The sequence below is a fragment of the Salvelinus namaycush genome, chromosome 14 (assembly GCF_016432855.1).
Source record: "Salvelinus namaycush isolate Seneca chromosome 14, SaNama_1.0, whole genome shotgun sequence".
In the NCBI taxonomy this organism is placed as follows: Eukaryota; Metazoa; Chordata; class Actinopteri; order Salmoniformes; family Salmonidae; genus Salvelinus; species Salvelinus namaycush.
Window position 1 is genome coordinate 35,330,623 of NC_052320.1, and position 20,304 is coordinate 35,350,926.

Genomic DNA, 20,304 nt, shown 5'->3' on the forward strand with positions numbered 1-20,304 from the left:
AAGGCCAGTTTCATTGCTTCTTTAATCAGCACAACAGTTTTCAGCTGTGCTAACATAATTGCAAACAGGTTTTCTAATGATCAATTAGCCTTTTAAAATGATAAACTTAGATTAGCTAACACAACGTGTCATTGGAACACAGGAGTGACGGTTGCTGATAATGGGCCTCTGTACGCCTGTGTAGATATTCCATAAACAATCTGCCGTTTCCAGCTACAATAGTCATTTACAACATTAACAATGTCTACACTGTATTTCTGATCAATTTTATGTTATTTTAATGGACCCAAAAAATGTGCTTTTCTTTCAAAAACAAGGACATTTCTAAGTGACCCTAAACTTTGCAACGGTAGTGTATATAGTATTTATAAGCTGGAAGTAGAAGCCCAAGTGTTATTGTTTATTAGTTTACTCAAATTAGGGGAAGGGTGGTAGGGTTTGCGGGAGAAAATAAAATAAAAAATAACAATAATTTGTATGTATATATATTTGTGTGTATATTTATATATGTGTGTATGTATTTATATATATATTTACCCAAATTACATATGGGGATTGGAAATGATGCAGACAATTACGTTGATGGAAGCTGCAATCTATCCGTAACGCTGAAGCTGATCTACCCCCTGAAAAAGAAACTGTGGTCAAGCTGGTGATTGTTTTGTGGCCCTCCAAACATGTCTTCCAATAGAAATGTTAGCCCGAAAACAAATAATGAAATAGTAATGTAGAGTGTGAGGCTATTCACTGCTCTGAGGCAGGTGGTATTTGTTTCCGACTGCTGTGACAATCTATCTACAACAAAGCCTGCCGGAGAAGTAGCAGGGTACATAAGAGAAGCCTTAAAACGGTTTTCGCCTTGTAACAGTCGACTGATTTCTCTTCCTTGTTTCCCTTCTTGTGTTGAACTTTCCAGTGCAGTTCCTGACAGTATTGAACACAAAACTCACACTCGTGTACGCACACAGTACACGTGCAAACACACACACGTGCAAACACACAAACGCACACACACACACTCGCACACACACACACACACACACACACACACACACACACACACACACACACACACACACACACACACACACACACACACACACACACACACACACACACACACACACACACACATGCTGTAGAAGAAGAGGGACGCAAATGTGGTACACGGGGGATCTCTTCAAAAGAACAGCTGGGTTTATTCAATCTATTACCAGTAGTGGGTGTGTTATTACACATACAGAGGAGCGCATCAAGCTAAAGCAGCTCACAAAGATGGCTGCCGCCCAAACTGCTATCAAGCGGTCACACTGCTCAGGTAAGGGGGGGGGGATGGTGACTCATTCTAAACCTGAAGACTTTACCCTGATTCACTCAAAGTGCTTGAGGAAATGAGCATGAAACAGCGCTGGGGCTGTAAGAAGGACTCGCAGCCGTTTTGAGCTCCCTCCCCCTCTCTCATCTGTGGACAGCAGGAGAGCCAGAGAAGCAGAGGAGAGAGAATCAAGCTGCTTTAGGCCTGTGAACCTGTCATGCTTTGTACATTCACCCATTAACCGGGTGGGTCCGTGCATGGGCAGAGCAGCTCTTTGTGAGCTGTCGCGGAGCAGAATACGACCACAGAATAGACTCCTAGATGTCCGGAGTGATGATAACGCCGCGCCACACCTCGCTACAATAACGCAGGCCTCTCATAATTACTCAGCAAAGACGACGTGAAAAACACACTTTCCTCCAACGCAACACCTTTTTCTCAGTGTTTACAGAGCCGCTCCGGCCGTTTCCCGGAGGTCATTCATCAGTGTTGCGTAAGAAGTTAATGACTCTGACCGTGCTAGCCTCCCCCTTCTCTTCAGCTGGCTAATACAGGAGGTTAGATTCCGGGGTCACCAATTAAAGCTGATGTGTGAAAGGAAAGCGCTAGTCGTAGCTAGCCGCGCGTTGTGCTGTCATACTGTATAGCTGGGTCTCCTGTTCTTTGAACTGTTCTTTCTCTGTTGTTCACAGCTGGGTAGGTTCCTGCAGTAGGCTAATCTCTCTCTCTCTCTCTCTCTCTCTCTCTCTCTCTCTCTCTCTCTCTCTCTCTCTCTCTCTCTCTCTCTCTCTCTCTCTCTCTCTCGTCTCATGGCTGTGCATGTCTTTTCTTGTTGGATATTTCACTGCCATTACTAGGACTTTCACTGCTATCGATTCTTCAGTTCGTAGCACACACACACAGAGGCCCAAACAGAGCCATACACAAGGCCCCAAAGTAGCTTCAATAGGCTCTTCAACAAATTCCCGTTTTGTCTTGACAGCTATTTTCATCAACTACAGTACATACTGTAACAGTAAAAAAAAAAAACAAGGAAAACCAGGGTTGAATTTCAACCCCGAACTTGAACTCTAACTGCTCCTTACAGTTCAGCGTCATCAAGCTCCCTTGTACAACATTACCCATTTAAAGCACGCCTGTCGAGTGCTGCTGTGTAGTGGGATTGTTTAATAGGGTCCCATTTGGGATGCATTCTCGTGACACTGGTACCAGCGGAGCAGGTGACGTCGACGGTGACCTCATATTAAGGCGTCACTCGATCAGGAATGCAGGGGCACCCGAGGGCCAACTCTGAACTGCTGGCACTGACAGCCACAGTCAGTGTTCTATTAGACATAGTACATACACTGCACAGGACGCACACACAGACAGAGAAAGATAAGGTACACAAGGGAGTGATTACACACACATACACACACATACACACACCGATAAAGATGGTAACACACTGGCTTTGACGTGGATAATATTCCTCTACTGCAGTGGTATTCAAAAAATAGTACAGATTATTGTATGGGACAATATGCAAACGTTTTTGAGAAAGATAATTAGAAAAATACAACTTTCTTGAGTAAACGTATTTATTGGTTGCTTTTCATTTCGATAAGAGATGAAAATGTAATGAATTGAAGGTCAAAATTGACAGATTTCGCGAGAAATGATCGGGGTTCCCGATGAAAAAGTTTGAATACCACTGCTCTACTGTATAGGAGCCAAACCAGACCACTAGAATATAAATGCTCACCATAATACATTAAGATGACTCAAGTGGCATGTGGCCTGCACTTAGTTACAATATGCTCCAACAGCAAGGTAGCCAACGTATCCTTTAATCCTTTTATGTAACTCCCTCTACCTCCTAGCATTCTTTAACAAACAGGTATCGTACATTCTCTGGAGCCTAACCGTGTTGGTATGGTATTGGTATTGTCATTTTATAGCACTCCTGCATGGGCAGACCTATCTGGCCCGGTCAGATTTAGCAGCTACATGAATGTTCACATGTACAGTTCACACTGACACGAGAATAAATGCACACGCCTTCTCACACACGCACGCGCACACGCACACGCACACACACACACACACGCACACACACACACACACACACACACACACACACACACACACACACACACACACACACACACACACACACACACACACACACACACACACACATACATACATACATACATTATTTTCCCCGCAGCTGTTACCTGCCCACATTTCAGGGGGAAAAACAGGCTCTCTGCTTCCTGCAGTTAGATAGACCATTAGCGGTCCTGTGTGAAACAGACCGTGCACTATGAATCACAACGACACATGATGGAGGCACACGCGCGCTCACACACCCTCAGCACATAGGGTGCACTCACACATGCTTGCACGCGTTTATACACACATACACATAACCCCCCTCACACACAGCTGATTGAAGGGTAGAGCGCCTCATTTAGCCTGCCTTGTGAAATCCACCAAACCCAACGAATCACATCTAAATAGAATTTCTGAATGCAGATGTTATTTCTGCGGCTGCGCAGTGGCTACAATCTGTGCGTGGCGGTGAAAGCCCCCTGCTCCGATAAATGGGTGTTTTGTGTGAAATTGATCAAAGGGAAAAGCTCAGAGAGGGTGCTCTCTGTGAAGAATCCTCCTGTTTAGCATTCCGCTCCACACCGCAGAGAGCCGGGAAACTATCCCTTGCATTGTCATTTTCCTCACCACACTACCAAGAGAGAGGGGCTGCCGGCCAGTAAGACAGGCACACACACATATGCGTATATTCATGCATATACACATGCCTAGGGCTGTGGCACTCTTGAAATTTTGTCAGCAGGTTATTGGCATGCATAAGACTTGACCGTTAATTAACATAAACAAGTTTAGCATCTCCAGGCCTCCACTCATACAAACTGCTAAAATACACCATAATAATAAATATAGGATTTATTTTAGTCAGGTCTAAAGAAACATAATTATATGAAGAAAATGTATTTAATAAGAACAGAATATGAGTCGGCCTATAACGAATGTTATTTGGCTATGTGGCATGCCGTAGTAGGCTGTAGGTTTGTTCATTTAGCAGACAAGATAGGCTTCTAAGTCCCGTGTCATTATTTTATATTATTTAATTTTATAGTAAGAAGAATATAATTGAACTTAACTGAATAAAACAGAAAGGATATTTTTCACATTCCGGAGCTAGTGCGCATATGAAGGCTATGTTGAGCATAAAAGTGAACATTTGAATTCATTCATATTCATTCATATTCATTCATATTATCACCCATCAGACTATTCTCAATTTAATATTGTCTTCACTAAGATGCTAAATTAGTTTCGATTAAGCATAGCCCATTTTAAAAAATCAACAAAAAAAACATGTCTGCTTTCCCGCCTGTTCATTCGGGTAGGCTACTCCAGCTATTTCACTCCACTTATCAACCGCTGTTCGAGGAACATGATATTGCTGCTCGACAGATGATATTCCGCCCAAACTCTGTATGCAATGGACTCCCCAACCCTGTTCCTGAAGCTACAAAGTGCTTCATTTGGGAAACCAAGTGAAATCTGTTCGGGGACATACAAAGTAACATGTTTTCACAACGAAACATATCTCATTCAACTGTTGACAGCTCCTCTCTCTGTATGCCTGAGCACATAATGACGGAGAGATGGGAGGAGATGGATATTCTGTAGATAAAGGTAGCCTACTTGTGTCACTCAATCTATTACTACGCTATTCAACATCAAATACAAATTCAATATTGTAGGCGAACTATGTAAGCCGCCATGCACAATCAATGTCATTATTTTATATTATTTAATTTGTGACAGCATCGCCTAGGCCAGTGGTTCAGAACAAAATTTATTTTACTCTGCCCGGAGTACCCCTGAAGTACCCCTCATGTGCATTTTACCAGTAACCCTATGATCTCATGATTCTTCTCAAGTACCCCCTGTGGATAGGCCAAGTAACCCCAGGGGTCCTAGTACCCATGGTTGGGGACCCACTGGCATAGGGCTATACGTTCTCTCCCAGACTCATGAATAGGAAGTTTGGAGCGTAGCATAAAGTAACCAGCTCATCCAGTATGCATAATAATACAGTCCACACTCAAAGGCGATTACTAGAGTGTGTTACATTTTGGAATATAGGCTAGACCAATTAAATACATCTTAAATCAGTGTTTTTTTCTTCATGTTTTTCTGCGGTGCATAATATGCAGTAATGAACGGCACAATCATTATTTTAATTTTAAAAAATGTTCAGGCTTGGGCTCAGAAGCCTACGCATATGTATAAGGTCTAATATGCATATGGGTGTTTTGAATTGATCATCACCTTAGAAATCATGTCAATTTCGTTGTCAGGCTTTCAAACAACATCCATAACGACCATGTTGTCCACTCAGTTTCAATCTGTTGTTCAACTTCTTTCTTCAGATTGATCATCACAGTGAGGTGAGTTTTAAAAGTACCATAATGTTTTGATGACAAGTGTGTGATGTAATTTCGATTGCATTGATGTCAGTGTGGTTAAAAGGACAATAGAGCCCTGAGTACCAGGCCATTAGCTAGTTGGATACTACCAACGCATGTCCTGAGTGCTTAAAAGGAGATTACCGTGACTCGGTCGCGTGGAATTTTACTGCGGTCATGACTCATGACTGCAGATGTGGTAGTAATATGGTCACAGCAACAGCCCTACACACACACACACACACACACATACACACCCCTCTCCTCGTATGCCCCTGTACACTTCTGATCGCCCTCAGTACTGGTATTGTTGTGTAGGATCACATCCAATAGAGATCGGTATAGTATATATTCACTTTTTATCACATTGTACTGTGTACAGTATAACACTAAGCTAATCAAATAGGCCGATGCACTTGTGGAACAATATGTATGCATGCATTTCAGTTATGCAGGCCACTTTGCACCACTAAACGTCCTGGCTATTAGGCCTATCTATTCTATTATAGTCCCTATAGATAGAGATAGTGTGTTCCATGCATGTGGAGTTGGCCGCAGGTGCTATAGTTCCCTAAATATAATTTGTGTGGAGCTAGCCATGCTCTCACTGAGAATAGCTGTGCACGGTCTCATCTTCAAATTGAATCTTCAAGGCTGCAACCCCCCCCCCCCCCCCCAATTCCTCTGTCCTTTTTAATTGAAATTCTTATCGGCCTGAAGAGTTGAATAAACAAGTATACACACAGACGGGAGGAGGATAAATATAATAAATAAATGGCAGGTAATAATTTTTTCTCTCTGTGTGTTTTTCAATGAATATGAGCGTTCAGACTCACTTAACATTCCGTGCTGGGTCCCTCTGCCCCTGCTGAACAATAATGGAGCTTTGTGGTAGGCCAAGCCCAAGCTTGGCATTGCGCATGGTGATCTCAGGCTTGTATGCGGTTGCTCGGCTATAGAAATCCATTTAATAAATCTCCAGACAAACAGTTCTTGTGCTGACATTGCTTCCAGAGTCCGTTTGGAACTCGGTAGTGAGTGTTGCAACCGAGAACAGACCATTTTTACGTGCTATGCGCTTCAGCTCTCTGAGCTTATGTGGCCGTTGTTGCTCCTAGATGTTTCCACTTCACAATAACAGCACTTACAGTTGACCGGGGCAGCTCTGACTTGTTGGAAAGGTGGCATCCTATGACGATGCCACATTGAAAGTCACTGAGCTCTTCAGTAAAGCCATTCTACTGCCAGTGTTTGTCTATGGAGATTGCATGTCGGTGTGCCCAATTCTATACACCAGTAACAGGGGTGGCTGAAATAGCCGAATCCACTAATTTCAAGGGGTGTCCACATACTTTTGTGTATCTATATCCTAATTGCACTGTACAGTGATGAGTAAAGGATAACAAATTAACATATAGATACGACTGTAAATTGAATGTAAATCCATCTTTAAGCCAACACCTCAGTGCTGTGAAAATAACATATTACCTTTCACTTGAGCAGAGAGCTAACACAGTGCTACTAGCCTAATACAGGTGGCTAGCCCTTCATGCTAGGGACAGAGCGGCGCTAGGGACAGAGCTGTCAAGGGTAGTGGAGGACTGGAGTTGGCAAAACACTGCTCTAAATGATTCAGATGTAAACCAGTATGGACGATATATTGTGCGGGCCAGATGTAACTTATTTCTTGTATGTTTTACGTTCCATCTGCCCCATGCTGAGCTATAATGACGGTGCAGTACGTATTTTAGCTACGAGCTAACCCACCACTACTCTTCTGTCTTGCTGTGCTCCGACATATCGTAGCCTACAGTTCCCATTGAGAACAAAGTCATCTGTTTTATAAGAAAGATGCCGTGCCGATTTTATTTCCAGCAGCTTGAGTACAACATCTGACCGAGACAACCAAATGAAAAGGTAAAGGAATGTATCTATGAATGCTCTCACTGATTGGCTGCAGCATCCGGCTTTCCCCTAAGACTAGTTAGAGTACACATGTCAATGTTTAGTCAGAAATGTATTGCTGTTGCATTCTTGACTTAGGGGGGAATATGATGGGCCTGCTAGACATCCCAGTATATATTCAGTAAGGCAGATAAGGCCCATGCAGGACTCAAATCTAATCAAATTGTATTTGTCGCATGTTTCCTAAACAACAGGTGAAACGCTTACTTATGGATCCTTTTCCAACGATGCAGAGCAATGCAGGGATGCTGGCCCATGTTGACTCCAATGCTTCCCACGGTTGTGTCAAGTTGGCTGGATGTCCTTTGGGTGGTGGACTATTCTTGATACACACAGGAAACTGTTGAGCTTGAAAAACACAGCAGCGTTGTAGTTCTTGATGCACACTGGTGCACCTGGCACCAATGTTCCCTCAAGTTTTTTTAGGCACTAAGCTAATTTCAGGTCTGCTGACTGCAAAATTGAACATTGTGAAAGTTCGGTGTAACTTCCAGAGTGCGTTTACTGACAACCCTGAGGCTGTACCCACTTTAAGTTACAGTTTTAACAGAGGCCAAGTAGGCTACTGTGGCTATTTGATCACAATGTAGGCCTACCAGAGTGGCCAACCATCTAAAGCAATGGAGAAAATGCAACCCATAACCTTTTAACATGGAAATAGCTGTTCTATCATTCAGCCTACAGTAGCAGCCAAAGTGTGGTGTTCAATGTAGGCCTACATTCCATGAAACTTTTGAAAAAAACATGCAGAACTTGACATTAACCTGTTTATCCACTTGTCCTTCAGACAAGCATGTAACTGAAAATGTTGTTGTGTTGTTTGATGCAAGAAACAACTTTACAAAATAAAATGCATTATTATTCCCATACCATTATTACAGAGAATCAGCCAAAGTATGCTACCCTCTGCCTATTGGCTACTTAGCTTATTCAAGCCTGTCTCAAAATACAACACTGCCCCTTTAAGACCCCAAAAATGTATTTTACCTGACTCGCTTTTCAAAGATGTCTGGAAATTTACACGTTTTGTACTCTTTTAGGAAGCAATCACTCCCCTATTACTGACTACAAATGATCTATAACTGGGCTAATAATGCACTAATGTGCATTTTGATCTCAAAACAAGCGCATCTACTCACAACCGCTCATGCTGTGAACACAGTCCAGTTCAAAGTAAACGACACTGATCCATGTATGGAAATAGTCTATTTGCATATAGGCCTACTGCAGCTCTGATTGGTTATGTCGCACCGGTTTGTGTAGAGTTCAGGCTGAGTCATGCGTTCTGCCTACAACAAAATCTCTTGCATAGTTTGTTTTGTTTCGGTATGTTGCATTGAAAGTGGCTAATATTGTGTTGATTCGATAACAGTTGCCACAGTAAAGGGAAACATTGATAGCGTTAACAGGGAAAACTCTAGAACGGTGGTCACCAACCTTTTCTGAGTCAAGATCACTTTCTGAGTCAAAATGCAAGCCGAGATCTACCGCTCAGATTTATTTTTAACATTACTTAAAAAACGTAAGCCTATGCAACATTAACTAATTAAAAACAGTACTGTAGCAATGCCATTTGTGCAGTAATCTATAGGCCCAAGACATTATCACGGCATATTGGCTTTGCTTGAATTGCCCTGCCAATGCATTCTTGTTCGGGCCATTTAAGAAATATATATTTCAAAATTTGAGGTAGGCTATATGATCACACCGGTAATTGATCCGCTTTTGTATTACTTTTAAGGCACAAATTAGTGACATTTAAATAATTCGCTTTTTACCTTTATTTTACTGGGCTGATGGTGCCTGCATCTAATGGTCAGTCTCAGAAGACTGAGGGTCCTCCTCTCAGCATCCCTCCGCCCTCCCTTTCCTCCACTGACACTGACCAAAAAGGGCCACCATCTTCAAGCTGATGGCGAAACTCGAGTCACATCACATTATTTCTGCCTCATGCACAAATTCATGTTGTTACTGCTATGAACAGAAAAAGGGAAATATTTAAAAAAAGACCCAAGCCGCTAATAATAACAACAATGCCAGCCTATCGATACACTTTCCTACAAATGTATTACTGCAGCTCTTTGCTGTATTCGTTGACACGCTCTCTCTCTAGTCATGGTTTTAAACATTTTGAAATCTCACTGCATCAACTTTGCTGTAGCTTTCTTTTATGCATACTACATTACTGCAGACTGCAGGTAGGCCTATAGTGCACTCGTATTGTTCTCCTGGCCTGCCGGGAAGGCAGAGTTTGTACCTTCAGACACCTGGCCTTTGTACCTTCAAAATGGCAACAGTTTGCCTATCCGGCGCGCAGGGCAGCTGAATCGGGTGCACCTACTACCAATAGCCCCAGATTATATTTTTTTTTATAGGAACACTAGTCTATATCATTGTCTTTTTTTACAGAAATGTTTGGAGATCGACTAAGAATGCCTTGGAGATCGTTGGCGACCACTGCTCTAGAAAGTTGAGTGAAGTTAAATCTTGTGTTTCTCTATGGGCTGATATGTATTCTGCGCGGCAGTCCTGGGGGAGCTGCTGGGCAGTCCTGGGGGAGCTGCTGGGCAGTCCTGGGGGAGCTGCTGGGCAGTCCTGGGGGAGCTGCTGGGCAGTCCTGGGGGCTACTGTGCGCCCACGCGCAGCTTAGAGGGAACATTGCCTGGCACCTACTACCATTCCCCATTCAATGGCACACATACAAAATCCATGTCTCAATTGTCTTAAAACTTAAAAATCCTTCTTTAACCTGTCTCCTCCCGTTTATCTACACCGATTGAACAAGTGGCATCAATAAGGGATCATAGCTTTCACCTGGAGTCACCCGGTCATGGAAAGAGCAGGTGTCCTTAATGTTTTGTGCACTCAGTGTACAGGGAGTACAAGCACAGAGTCAATGTGCAAACCTACAACCCTGCTGTTTTCAGCACCATGCTCCAAACTACTGAGCTACTGCAATATTCACCTTTTCAAGGGAAAATATTCATGTTGTGATGAGGTGATGAGGATCTACACCTGTACTCATTGGCAGAGTGGGTGTATGGCCATCAAAGGTGTCACAAAGGAACATTTTACACGCAACATTTCTGGAGAGATGAGGGGTGTCCGAGTTGCCATGACGATTCCCCTCGATGACGGTGTAAGTCATTGCCGCAATCGGAGTGTCGGGCGATCTCCCCGCAATCAAGCTGTCAAGCTGAGCAGTCAAGCGTTTATTCAGGTACCATCTGAATGTGTGGTGACCTCCATGGAAAGACAAATGAAAATCAATAAATGGGGGTGGGAGGGAGGGAGGGGTTGAATAGTGGTTCCTGGAACATTCTTTCACCTAACCAATTTCAACACGGATCCCTCATCCACCCCCTCCACACATACACACACACACGCACACGTACGTACACAAAGACACACACACTTGGCCATTCACCTCTGAACCTGACCTCATCCTTTTCACTCCATGCACTCCCAGCCGCACTCCATCTCCATCCCTAAGGATGCAGGCCAGGGTCCCCTCCCATGACCAGCGTCTGTTTTCTATCAGCTCCTTGTCGGCCTTCTCCCTCGATCCTTCCCTCCCGGGTAATGACTTTATTAAAGAAGCCTGCTGCTCTCACTCTCTCTCTCTCTCTCTCTCTCTCTCTCTCTCTCTCTCTCTCTCTCTCTCTCTGTCTTCTCGCTCTCTCTGCATCTCTCTGCCTCTCTCTCTCTCCTTCTCTCCACCCAGCCCCCCCTCTCTCAGCACTGGACATACTCCTGGTTCTTAGGTGTTATCATGAAGGAGTTTTACCACATACAATTGTTTCATATTACTCCTTAATTAATCTTATTGCGCCAACAAATGTGTCCATCAGAGATTTCATTAATAGCTCGTAAACCAATTATGAGAATTAACACATTCATTCACTTATATATTGCTCATAACATACAGCGACACAATATTGGATCACATAATCGTGATGATGATAATGGTACATGGTGCTCAAAGTCTCGCTGATGTAAAGGTAGAAATACAGAGGAATTAACCAGTGGAAATATCTTCCCTTCTCTCCCACCTCTACGGCCCTTCAGTGGCCATTAGAGTGTAGCGTGACTCAGCGTGACTCAGCGTGACTGTATGAGTTAATTTCTTCACTGGACCTGCCTGTGTTTCTGAAAGAAAAGGAACACTGTAACCCTCAGGCAATCAGTGCATACCGTGTGTGTGTGTGCGTCCATGTGTCTTACATGCTGGAGAAACATTACAACATAATGTTTCCTCTTTTTCAGTCCTTTTCTGCTGTCTGGTGTTTTACCAACATCTAAATCCGTCCACTCAATCCCCAACACACACACACGTGCGCACACACACACACACACACAATGATCCTCTGTTCCTAAACCTGTGTCACTTCTCCCTCAGCCCACACACACTAAACAAACTAGCTACATACTTTAAACAAGATTAAAGATTTGGTGAATCAAGCGCTACAGTGAAACAAATCTGCCCAAATCCCTCGCTGCCTCCCTCTACAGTATATCTCATCAGACTTCCAATGTCCTCTCTCTCTCTCTCTCTCTCTCTCTTGCTCTTTCCTCGCTCCTCATATTTAAATATTTCCTCATCCCTTTGCTTCAGAGAGCAGGCTATTTCATGCTTTGTGTAATAATGGAATTATTTTAAAATGCTCAGGCTGAGAATGGGACTAAATGGGAAAGGAGATATAAATAGATTTCCCTCAGAGCCTCTCATTCCAGCAAGCCTTTTGCAAAACCTTTCCTTTATCTTCTGCACTTTCATTGAGGTTCAGCACCGCTGTCCGGAAATGGCAGCAATGTAAGGAGAGAACCTCTTTAAGGCCACACAGTGCATGAACAGGTAGCCTCGTTGATGTACCATTGATCATTTATGATTTGTGCATTAAGAGAGTTTGGCCAGACCACCCTAGGCTACAGTACTTAACTTTGGTCATAAATAGTAGATGTTTGTATTATCACTTGCATGCCATCGAGTAAACATGACATAAACAAATGGGGCTGTTTTAAGCAGAACTCCCATTCGTATCCTATAAGTATACACAGTAGCTTCATTCCTGTGTATTTTATTCCCCTTGTGTTGCTATTTTTATTTGACTCTGCATTGTTGCAGAGTAAACAAGCATTTCACAGTCAAATCTACACCAGTTGTATTCGGAGCATGTGACAAATAAAGATTTGATTTGATTTTTCTGTCCAGTATCAGTTAGGTAACTCCGGGAGTCTGGGGGCCTGATCCGTGTCACTCTTTAGCCGCAGCTCTCGCTAACAAACCTGACTTCAATAATCAATTCATCTTGTTCTTTAGTTTAGACAGAGAGGAAGAGGCGAAGCGAGAGGTTTCACTCTCGCCAAAATCTGTCCAAAATAAGCACAACGCATCTCTATGGCCTTATTTTGTTGCCTGCCTTCCCGCCTTTGGGACAATGACTCCCATTGTTAGGGCGTAGACATGATTATCTCGTCATTATATACACATCTCTGGTTTAGAATGCAACTGCTTTAATCAGTTGTATTGGCTAGGGATGTGGGGAAAAGTGTGACACCAATTTAGCCCCTTGAGCACCAGAGTCCATCAATCTGTATTATGTCCTGACTCGTTGGAACACTGGGAGTGAGAAGACCCCATTGCATTATAGGATACAGTACCAGATCAATGTGCAGGGGTACAAGGTATATGAGGTAGATATGTACATAAAGGCAGGGTAAAGTGACTAAGCATCAGGATATACTGTATAATAATAAAGAACAGAGTAGCAGCAGCATATGATTAGTGTGAAAGTGTGTGTGTGTGTGTGTGTGTGTGTGTGTGTGTGTGTGTGTGTGTGTGTGTGTGTGTGTGTGTGTGTGTGTGTGTGTGTGTGTGTGTGTGTGTGTGTGTGTGTGTGTGTGTGTGTGTGTGTGCGTACAGTGCTTTCAGAAAGTATTCATACCACTTGACTTATTCCACATTTTGTTGTGTTACAGCCTGAATTCAAAATGGATTAAATTGTGTCACTTGCCTACACACAATATCCCATAACATCAAAGTGGACTTATGTATATTGAAAATGAAATACTGAAATATCTCATTTACATATGTATTCACACCACTTTGCTATGACACTCCAGATTTTGCTCAGGTGCATCCAATCTCTTTTGATCATCCTTGAAATGTCACTACAACTTGATTGGAGTCCACCTGTGGCCAATTCAATTCTTTGGACATGATTTAGAAAGAAACACACCTCTCTATATAAGGTCCCACAGTTGACAATGTATGTCAGAACAGATTTCCAACGGTCTAATGTCCATTGCTCGTGTCTCTTGGCCCAAGCAAGTCTCTTATTATTATTGGTGTCCTTTTTGCAGCAATTCAACCATAAAGACCTGATTCATGCAGTCTCCTCTGAACAGTTGATGTTGAGATGTGTCTGTTGAACTCTGTGAAGCATTTATTTGGGCTGCAATCTGAGCTGCAGTTAATTGCCGATTTTCTAAGGCTGGTAACTCTAATGAACTTATCCTCTGCAGCAGAGGTAACTAATGGTCTTCCTTTCCTATGGCAGTCCTCATTAGAGACAGTTTCATTATATTCGCCTGCACTTGAAGAAACTTTAAAAGTTTTTGACATGATCCAGATTGACTGACCTTCATGTCTTAAAGTAATGATGGACTGTCATTTCTCTTTGCTTATTTGAGCTATTGTTGCCATAATACGGACTTGGTCTTTTACCAAATAGGGGTATCTTCTGTATACTAACCCTACCTTGTCACAACACAACTGATTGTCTCAAACGCATCATGAAGTTAAGAAATTCCACAAATTCCACAAAAACTTTTAACAAGGCACAACTGTTAATTGAAATGCATTCCAGGTGACTACCTCACAAAGTTGGTTGAGAGAATGCCAAGATTGTGCAAAGCTGTCATCAAGGCAAAGGGTGGCTACTTTGAAGAATCTCAAATATAAAATATATTTCGATTTGTTTAAAACATTTTTGGTTACTACATGATTCCATATGTGTTATTTCATAGTTTTGATGTCTTCAATATTATTCTACAATGTAGAAAATAGTAAAAAATAAAGAAAAACCCTTGAATGAGTAGGTGTGTCCAAACTTTTGACTGGTACTGTATATCTGGGGAAGGGTATAAAACTATTTCTAGAGTGTTGAACGTTTCCAAGAGCACAGTGGTCTCCAGCATTGGGAAATGGAAAAACATATTGAATTTCCCAGACTTTGCCTAGCGCAGGCCATCCGTCCAAACTGAGCAAATTGGCAAAAAGGAGCTTGGTCCAAAGACCAAAGAACCCTCTGAAAGAACTACACAGTTCCTTGACTGAGATGGGAGAACCTGCCAGACGTACAACAGTCTCTACAGTAGGGTGACCACATATCCCGGATTGTGCGGCACAGTCCTGCATTTTGGCCCATTGTCCCGCAGCCAAACAATCATATCCCGCATTTTATCAACACATTCAAACATTAACAATTTAGAAAAAAGTTAATTTGTCCCATATTTCAGTCAGATATTCCAACCTGTCTCTTGCAGTCGCGTTGCACTCATGAAAAATCATAATGTATATCATAAGGATGTGGTAGCCAAAGCCTAATGGTGATGTTAAACAGTTCTCCATTTGTTGTTAAGATCTGATATTCTGCGTAGCGCAAGAAGAGACATAGGCCAATGTCATAGGCCTATCATCAACCAATATTTCTCAAATCCTTTCGGGCAAATTCCAGCTAAACTTGGAGAGGACAAATAGGACTCCTATAATTACTAACAAATAACATGCTTCTGATGAAGAGCTACAAAAGTAAGTAAATAGCCGTATTAGACTGAACGATATAAGGTAATTTCGTCAAACTTGTGACGCTCTCCATGCTCATTAGTTGCTCATTCAACTTTGCTGCTATTTCACTCAATCCTTTTTTTTAAAGTCTCTCATCCAAACTGTTTTACATTCCCTGAGCCCAACCAGAAAGGTTACCATGGCCATATATTACCAAATGTCGATAAAACAGACACACATGTGGTCTCTCGCGTCTGCGTCACCAAATGTTGCGCAAGGCAGAAGCGTTGGCTAACCTTCAATTGCTCGTTCGGGTGCAGCGGACTGCAGGGTGTATGTAGTACTACTGCCAGAGCACACATGAGTGTCACACCCGCCACTTCTCACAACCGTGCCCCTTTAGTAAAGTTATTATATAAAAGCTGAATCTTGGATGTCTTAGAAGATCACACAATGATGAATTAGTATTCTACATAACAGAATCAAATATTATAGCATAGTATAAAATAACTGTTATACCAAAAAACACCACCTCATTTCTTATGCGATTTTAGGTTAGCTGAATAGTAAAAATAACTCAACAGCACGTGCCACTAGGCAGCATGTGCTTCGATTGAAACGAAATAAAGGAAGGTTATGTAGTTTGTTAACACCATCTGCTCTAATTTGCTCACGAAACAGTGTTTCAAGAAGATCTAAATGCATATACAAATGCTGCCAAATGTTTTTATTCATATACACTGCTCCGCGAATGTCCCGCAAAATCACCCTGTTGTCCCGCATTTGGGTATTTGAAATGTGGTCACCCTACTCTACAGCGCTTCACCAATCTGGGCTTTATGGGAGAGTTGCCAGATGGAAGCCACTCCTGAGAAAAAGGCACATGACAGCAGGCGTGACAGACAGATCATAAAGCAAAATATTATGTGGTCTGATGAGACAAAAATGTTACTCTTTGGCCTGAATGCAAAGTGTCTAACACCATCCCTACCGTGAAGCATGGTGATGGCAGCATCATGCTAGGCAGCTAGGGGATGCTTTTCAGCAGCAGGGACTGGGAGACTGGTAAGGATAGAGGAAACAATGAATGGAGCCAAATACAGGCAAATCCTTGATGAGAACCTGCTTCAGAGTGTAAATGACCTTAGACTGGGGCGAAGATTTATGTTCCAACAGGACAAGGACCCCAAGCATACAGCCAAAGCAACGCTGGAAAGGCTTCAGATCAAGGATGTGAAAGTCTTTGAGTGGCCCAGCCACAGCCCAGACTTGAAACCCATTGAAATCTGTGGAAACATTAGGAACACCTGCTCTTTCCATGACATAGACGGACCAGGTGAATCCAGGTGAAAGCTATGATCCCTTATTGATGTCACATGTTAAATCAGTCTAGATGAAGGGGAGGGGGGGGGGACAGGTTAAATAAGGATTTTTAAGCCTTGAGGCAATTAAGACATGGATTGTGTATGTGTGCCATTCAGAAGCTGAATGGGCAAGACAAAATATGAAAGGCCTTTGAACAGGGTATTGTAGTAGGTGCCAGGAACAGTGGTTTTGTAACAAGAACTGCAACACTTCTGGGTTTTTCACACTCAACAGTTTCCTGTGTGTATCAAGACTGGTCCACCACCCAAAGGACATAGTAGTACACCCTCTGTAGTGTACTACCACCACCCACCCTCTGTAGTGTACTACCACCACCCACCCTCTGTAGTGTACTACCACCACCCACCCTCTGTAGTGTACTACTACCACCCACCCTCTGTAGTGTACTACTACCACCCACCCTCTGTAGTGTACTACTACCACCCACCCCCTGTAGTGTACTACTACCACCCACCCCCTGTAGTGTACTACTACCACCCACCCTCTGTAGTGTACTACCACCACCCACCCTCTGTAGTGTACTACTACCACCCACCCTCTGTAGTGTACTACCACCACCCACCCTCTGTAGTGTACTACCACCACCCACCTTCTGTAGTGTACTACCACCACCCACCCTCTGTAGTGTACTACCACCACCCACCCTCTGTAGTGTACTACTACCACCCACCCTCTGTAGTGTACTACTACCACCCACCCTCTGTAGTGTACTACCACCACCCACCCTCTGTAGTGTACTACCACCACCCACCTTCTGTAGTGTACTACCACCACCCACCCTCTGTAGTGTACTACCACCACCCACCCTCTGTAGTGTACTACTACCACCCACCCTCTGTAGTGTACTACCACCACCCACCCTCTGTAGTGTACTACTACCACCCACCCTCTGTAGTGTACTACTACCACCCACCTTCTGTAGTGTACTACTACCACCCACCTTCTGTAGTGTACTACTACCACCCACCCTCTGTAGTGTACTACTACCACCCACCCTCTGTAGTGTACTACTACCACCCACCCCCTGTAGTGTACTACTACCACCCACCCCCTGTAGTGTACTACTACCACCCACCCTCTGTAGTGTACTACCACCACCCACCCTCTGTAGTGTACTACTACCACCCACCCTCTGTAGTGTACTACCACCACCCACCCTCTGTAGTGTACTACCACCACCCACCCTCTGTAGTGTACTACTACCACCCACCCTCTGTAGTGTACTACTACCACCCACCCTCTGTAGTGTACTACTACCACCCACCCTCTGTAGTGTACTACCACCACCCACCTTCTGTAGTGTACTACCACCACCCACCCTCTGTAGTGTACTACCACCACCCACCCTCTGTAGTGTACTACTACCACCCACCCTCTGTAGTGTACTACCACCACCCACCCTCTGTAGTGTACTACTACCACCCACCCTCTGTAGTGTACTACTACCACCCACCTTCTGTAGTGTACTACTACCACCCACCTTCTGTAGTGTACTACTACCACCCACCCTCTGTAGTGTACTAGCACCACCCACCCTATGTAGTGTACTACTACCACCCACCCTCTGTAGTGTACTACTACCACCCACCCTCTGTAGTGTACTACTACCACCCACCCTCTGTAGTGTACTACTACCACCCACCCTCTGTAGTGTACTACTACCACCCACCTTCTGTAGTGTACTACTACCACCCACCCTCTGTAGTGTACTACCACCACCCACCCTCTGTAGTGTACTACTACCACCCACCCTCTGTAGTGTACTACCACCACCCACCCTCTGTAGTGTACTACTACCACCCACCCTCTGTAGTGTACTACTACCACCCACCCTCTGTAGTGTACTACTACCACCCACCCTCTGTAGTGTACTACCACCACCCACCCTCTGTAGTGTACTACTACCACCCACCCTCTGTAGTGTACTACTACCACCCACCCTCTGTAGTGTACTACTACCACCCACCCCCTGTAGTGTACTACTATCAGAATAACGTTTCCTACATGTTTCCTCATCGTACTATTTAAAGTAATGTTCTCAAATTGTTCCGAGTATGTTAAGAAACAATGTTCTTCTGTGGGAATTTCAGTATTTCAGTATAACGATTTCTAAAGGTTTCCTCATGGTTCTATTTAAAGTCATGTTCTCAGAACGTTCAGAGAACGTCGAGAAACAACGTTCTTCTGTGGGACTCTCTGTACTTTCTGTAAGTTTCGTCATGGTGTTATGTTTAAAAAGAACCGAACAAACACTTATCAGTTGAGGCTGACGTTTATCTCTGTCACACCCTGATCTGTTTCACGTGTCCTTGTGCTTGTCTCTACCCCCCTCCAGGTGTCTTCCCCACTTATCCCCTGGGTATTTATACCTGTGTTGTCTGTCTGTCGGTGCCAGTTCGTCTTGTTTGTTCAAGTCAACCAGTGTTTTGCCTCAGCTCCTGCTTTTCCTCAGTCTCTCTTTTTCTTGTCCTCCTGGTTTTGACCCTTGCCTGTCCTGACTCTGAGCCTGCCTGCCGTCCTGTGCCTTTGCCCTTACTCTGGATTATCGACCTCTGCCTGATCTGCCCCTGAGCCTGCCTGCCATCCTGTACCTTGGCCTCTATTCTGGATTATCGACCCCTGCCTGCCTTGACCTGTCGTTTGCCTGCTCCTGTTGCTGTAATAAACATTGTTACTTCAACACAGTCTGCACTTGGGTTTTACCTGAAACCTGATAATCTCAACAAGTAGGATCTCAAATGCAACAAAAATAGAACCACCAAATCACCTAGTGATTTCCGATAAAAACAAACGATGATATGCAATCGATGATATGAATCATGGATGCTACACTAAACAATCAGTGCTGAACACAACACCCCCCCCCCCCCCCCCCCCTATTTTAAACTAGGCATGAAAGGAGGTGATAAAGTCTTGAAGGTAAGCAGGGTGGTAGTGCACCCTTACAGGCCGCAGAATGGGTGCTGCAGCGACAGCAACAGGTGCCTGTGGGGCAGGTGGGGCCAAGGGAGCGTTTGCCACTGGTAGTGAACCACAGGGTGGCATCAATGGCAGAGTGGGGACATGCATGAGGTGGCATCTTCCTCAGTGTGCCAGCAAGAGCCGTCAGTCAGTTTAAACGTTGCTCGGCCCAACTGAAGTTGAACTTGACATGGTGTTGTTGACCTGAAGGTGCAAAGCTCGTCTGCGTGGTATGGTCGTTGCACCCTGACCCAATCCCTCACTTGGATTCCAGGAAGCTGTGCTCTCTTTCTTTTGTTGTAGTGCTCCTGACTTTTACGCTGTTGGCTTTGCATTGCTGCGTTGACTGTCGAGGCTGTCGGGTTACCGACAGAGGGTCAGAGCCTGTATATGGGCAGCTCTAG

At 43.9% G+C, this 20,304-nt stretch overlaps 1 protein-coding gene across 1 annotated transcript; it reads left to right on the plus strand.

Moving 5' to 3' along the window:
- The first annotated feature begins 1,275 nt into the window (after window positions 1-1,275).
- Window positions 1,276-18,463, plus strand: LOC120058722 (extensin-1-like). The gene is made up of 3 exons (XM_039007465.1): window positions 1,276-1,318; window positions 10,292-10,393; window positions 17,241-18,463. Exons 1-3 carry the CDS (start codon window positions 1,276-1,278, stop codon window positions 18,461-18,463), a joined length of 1,368 nt encoding a protein of 455 aa, XP_038863393.1.
- The last annotated feature ends 1,841 nt before the right edge of the window (window positions 18,464-20,304 follow it).

Coding starts and splice junctions, on each gene's coding strand:
- LOC120058722 (XM_039007465.1), top strand. CDS start 1,276: ATGGCTGCCGCCCAAACTGCTATCAAGCGGTCACACTGCTCAG. Junction 1,319..10,291: donor CAAGCGGTCACACTGCTCAG/GTAAGGGGGGGG, acceptor TCTGCGCGGCAG/TCCTGGGGGAGCTGCTGGGC. Junction 10,394..17,240: donor GGGCAGTCCTGGGGGCTACT/GTGCGCCCACGC, acceptor CACCCTCTGTAG/TGTACTACCACCACCCACCC.